At 17.3% G+C, this 2,940-nt stretch overlaps 1 protein-coding gene across 1 annotated transcript in view; it reads left to right on the top strand.

Moving 5' to 3' along the window:
* Nucleotides 1-1,261: 1,261 nt before the first annotated feature.
* The window catches only part of PRSY57_1217900 (arginine--tRNA ligase, putative), a gene marked incomplete at both ends in the record, with an annotated part of 2,991 nt that continues 1,312 nt past the window's right edge, over nt 1,262-2,940 (top strand). The window contains 2 exons of the mRNA XM_020115054.1: nt 1,262-1,391; nt 1,683-2,840. Of these exons, the coding sequence (XP_019970208.1) occupies nt 1,262-1,391; nt 1,683-2,840 (1,288 nt within the window). The remainder of the gene's footprint in view (nt 1,392-1,682; nt 2,841-2,940) is intronic.

Below are 2,940 nucleotides of genomic sequence, written 5' to 3'. Positions count from 1 at the left end.
TTTATCATAATTACAATAAATTTTTTTTTTGCCTTTTTAAGTATCATTAATAAAAGTATAGATCTAATTATATACTATATTATATTAAAAGCATCTTAAATTTTTTACAACAAAATATATATATATATATATATATATATATATAAATTAACATGTATAATAATATATATTATATCATCATCATATATAATAATTTCATATTTAAAAAAATAAATTAAATATATATATATATATATATATATTCTTTTTAACCAATATAAATATTACATTTTACATAAAAAAAAAAAAAAATAAAATAAAATAATAATATAAAAAAAATAAATTTCTTATATAATATAATAATATATTATTGTAAACAAATCATAACATTTTGTATTATATGTTAATTTGTTTTCTTTTAGGTGGCATGATAAATAACAAAAAATACATATATAAACACAAAATAATTTATTACATATATAAGTAATAAATATATATAAATATATTCTAGTCTTTCGTATAAAATATATGTATATATATAAATAAATAAAAGCCACAAAAGAAGAAACATTCTTATTTTATTATATATAAAAATGACTAAATTTTATATTTCTTATATTTTAATTATAAAAATTTTTATTTTAAATTTAATCTATAATAAAATTTATACTTATGAAAAATAATTTTTCTGTTTTTTTTTTTTTTTTTAAATTTATCCATAGATTAATTTTAATTAATATTTTCTTTAATTTAATTTTAATTTAACATATCAATATAAATAAATTTTTTTTTCAAATATATTTTCTTGATCAATTTATATTTAATCTATAAAAAATTTATTTTTATATTTTATTCAAATTTATCATACAAGAATTTATATATATATATATATGTATGAATGTATATAAATATTTTTATTTAAAAAAAATATAATAATATACTGAAATGTGAATTTATTTTAAAATATTTAATATATACATATTATTATTTTCATCATCGTTGCAGTTTTTTTTTTTTTTTTTTTATTGTTTATATTATTATTTTTTTGTAATATATTTTGCTCTTATTTTATACAAATGTTTATATATTGTTTTGAATATTATATTAACATTATCATATATATATGTATATATTTATATAAATTATAATAGTATTATTTTTTTTTATTGAACTACCTAGACTATTATAGATTTAAAAATATATATATATATATATATATATATATATATATATATATATTTTTGTCCTTTTTAATATTTATTAATTCTTACATTTCTTTTGTATGATAACAATGGAGTGTATAATAAAGAAGATAAAAACCATATTTCAAAATTCTATTCAAAAATGTTTCCCTTCTATTAGTGAAGATGCTATTGTTACTTATGCCAATCTTAAATTTGGACATTATCAATGTAATATTATATATATATATATATATATATATATGTATGTATGTATTTATTTATTTTATTTTATTTTATTTTTTTTACCTGACCCGTTCATACATAATTATCATAGCTAGCGAAAAAAAATTTTAATAAAATAAGAAGCATATGAATATAATATAAAATAATATAATAAATAAAATATTTATTCGGTTACAATTATATGTAAATGTTATTCGCCATGTGTATATGCAATATATCATATATATATATATATATATATACATATATATGTTTATGTTTTATTTTTTCCCCTAGGTAATAACGCTATAAATATTTATAAAAAATATGGAAAGGAATTAAACTATGAAAATGCCCAGAAAATATCAGAATTTATAATTTCCAATATAAACGAAACAATATTTGAGGAAATAAAATCGTCACCCCAAGGTTTTATAACAGTAAAGTTATCAAAGGACTATATTGAGACATCATTAAAAAAATTGTTTAATGGAAAAAAAATAGATATAAGTGTAAATATAAATGATATAAAGGAATCTAATGAAAATTATGGTAATGTACTGGTTGATTTTTCTTCACCAAATATAGCTAAAGAGATGCATGTTGGTCATTTACGCTCAACTATAATAGGTGACAGTATATGTAAAGTATTTGAATTTTTAAAAATTAATACCCATCGAGTTAATCATGTAGGTGATTGGGGTACTCAATTTGGTATGATTATAAATTATATAAAAACACATTATCCGAATTTTAAAGAAGAAATGCCAGATTTAAGTAATTTAACAAGTTTATATCAAGAATCTAAAAAAATGTTTGATGCAGATAAAGAATTTGAAAAATCATCTAAAGAAAATGCAATTAAATTACAACATAATGATGATGATTGTAAATTCCTATGGAACAAATTATGTGAAAGTAGTAAAAAAGAGTTTGATAAGTTGTATGATATATTAGATATAAAATTAGAGTATGTTGGTGAATCATTCTATGTACCTATGTTATCGACTGTTATGGATTTGTTAAGGGAAAGTAAATTATTAACAAATATAGGAGATGCAATATGTTATCAATCAGAAAATTTCAAAGTACCATTATTTTTACAAAAATCGAATGGGGGATATGGTTATGATTCTACAGATGTAGCTGCATTATATTATAGATTAACACAATTAAATTGTAATTGTGTTATATATGTTACCGATATTGGTCAACTAACACATTTTGAAACAATGTTTGATTTGATTAAAAAAACGAATTGGGGAGATAAAAATGCAAAATTAATACATGTAGGATTTGGTTTAGTTCTAAATGAAGATAATAAAAAATTTAAAACACGAAGTGGAACAACTGTTAAATTGATAAATTTAATTAAAGAAGGAACAGAAAGAGCAAAGCGCGACTTGCTGCAGAGAATTGAAACAAAAAGTCAAGAAGAAAAGAGCTACTTCGAAAGTAAAAAAAAAAAAAAAAAAAAAAAAAAAAAAAAAAAAAAGAAAAGAATATAAATTTTTATTTTTAAATAATAAAATAAAAAAAATAAAAAAAATAAAAA

This window comes from Plasmodium reichenowi, chromosome 12 (genome assembly GCF_001601855.1).
Source record: "Plasmodium reichenowi strain SY57 chromosome 12, whole genome shotgun sequence".
Taxonomy (NCBI): domain Eukaryota; phylum Apicomplexa; class Aconoidasida; order Haemosporida; family Plasmodiidae; genus Plasmodium; species Plasmodium reichenowi.
The sequence above is the reverse complement of the archived record's forward strand: the minus strand, read 5'-3'. Positions and strand labels throughout refer to the sequence as shown.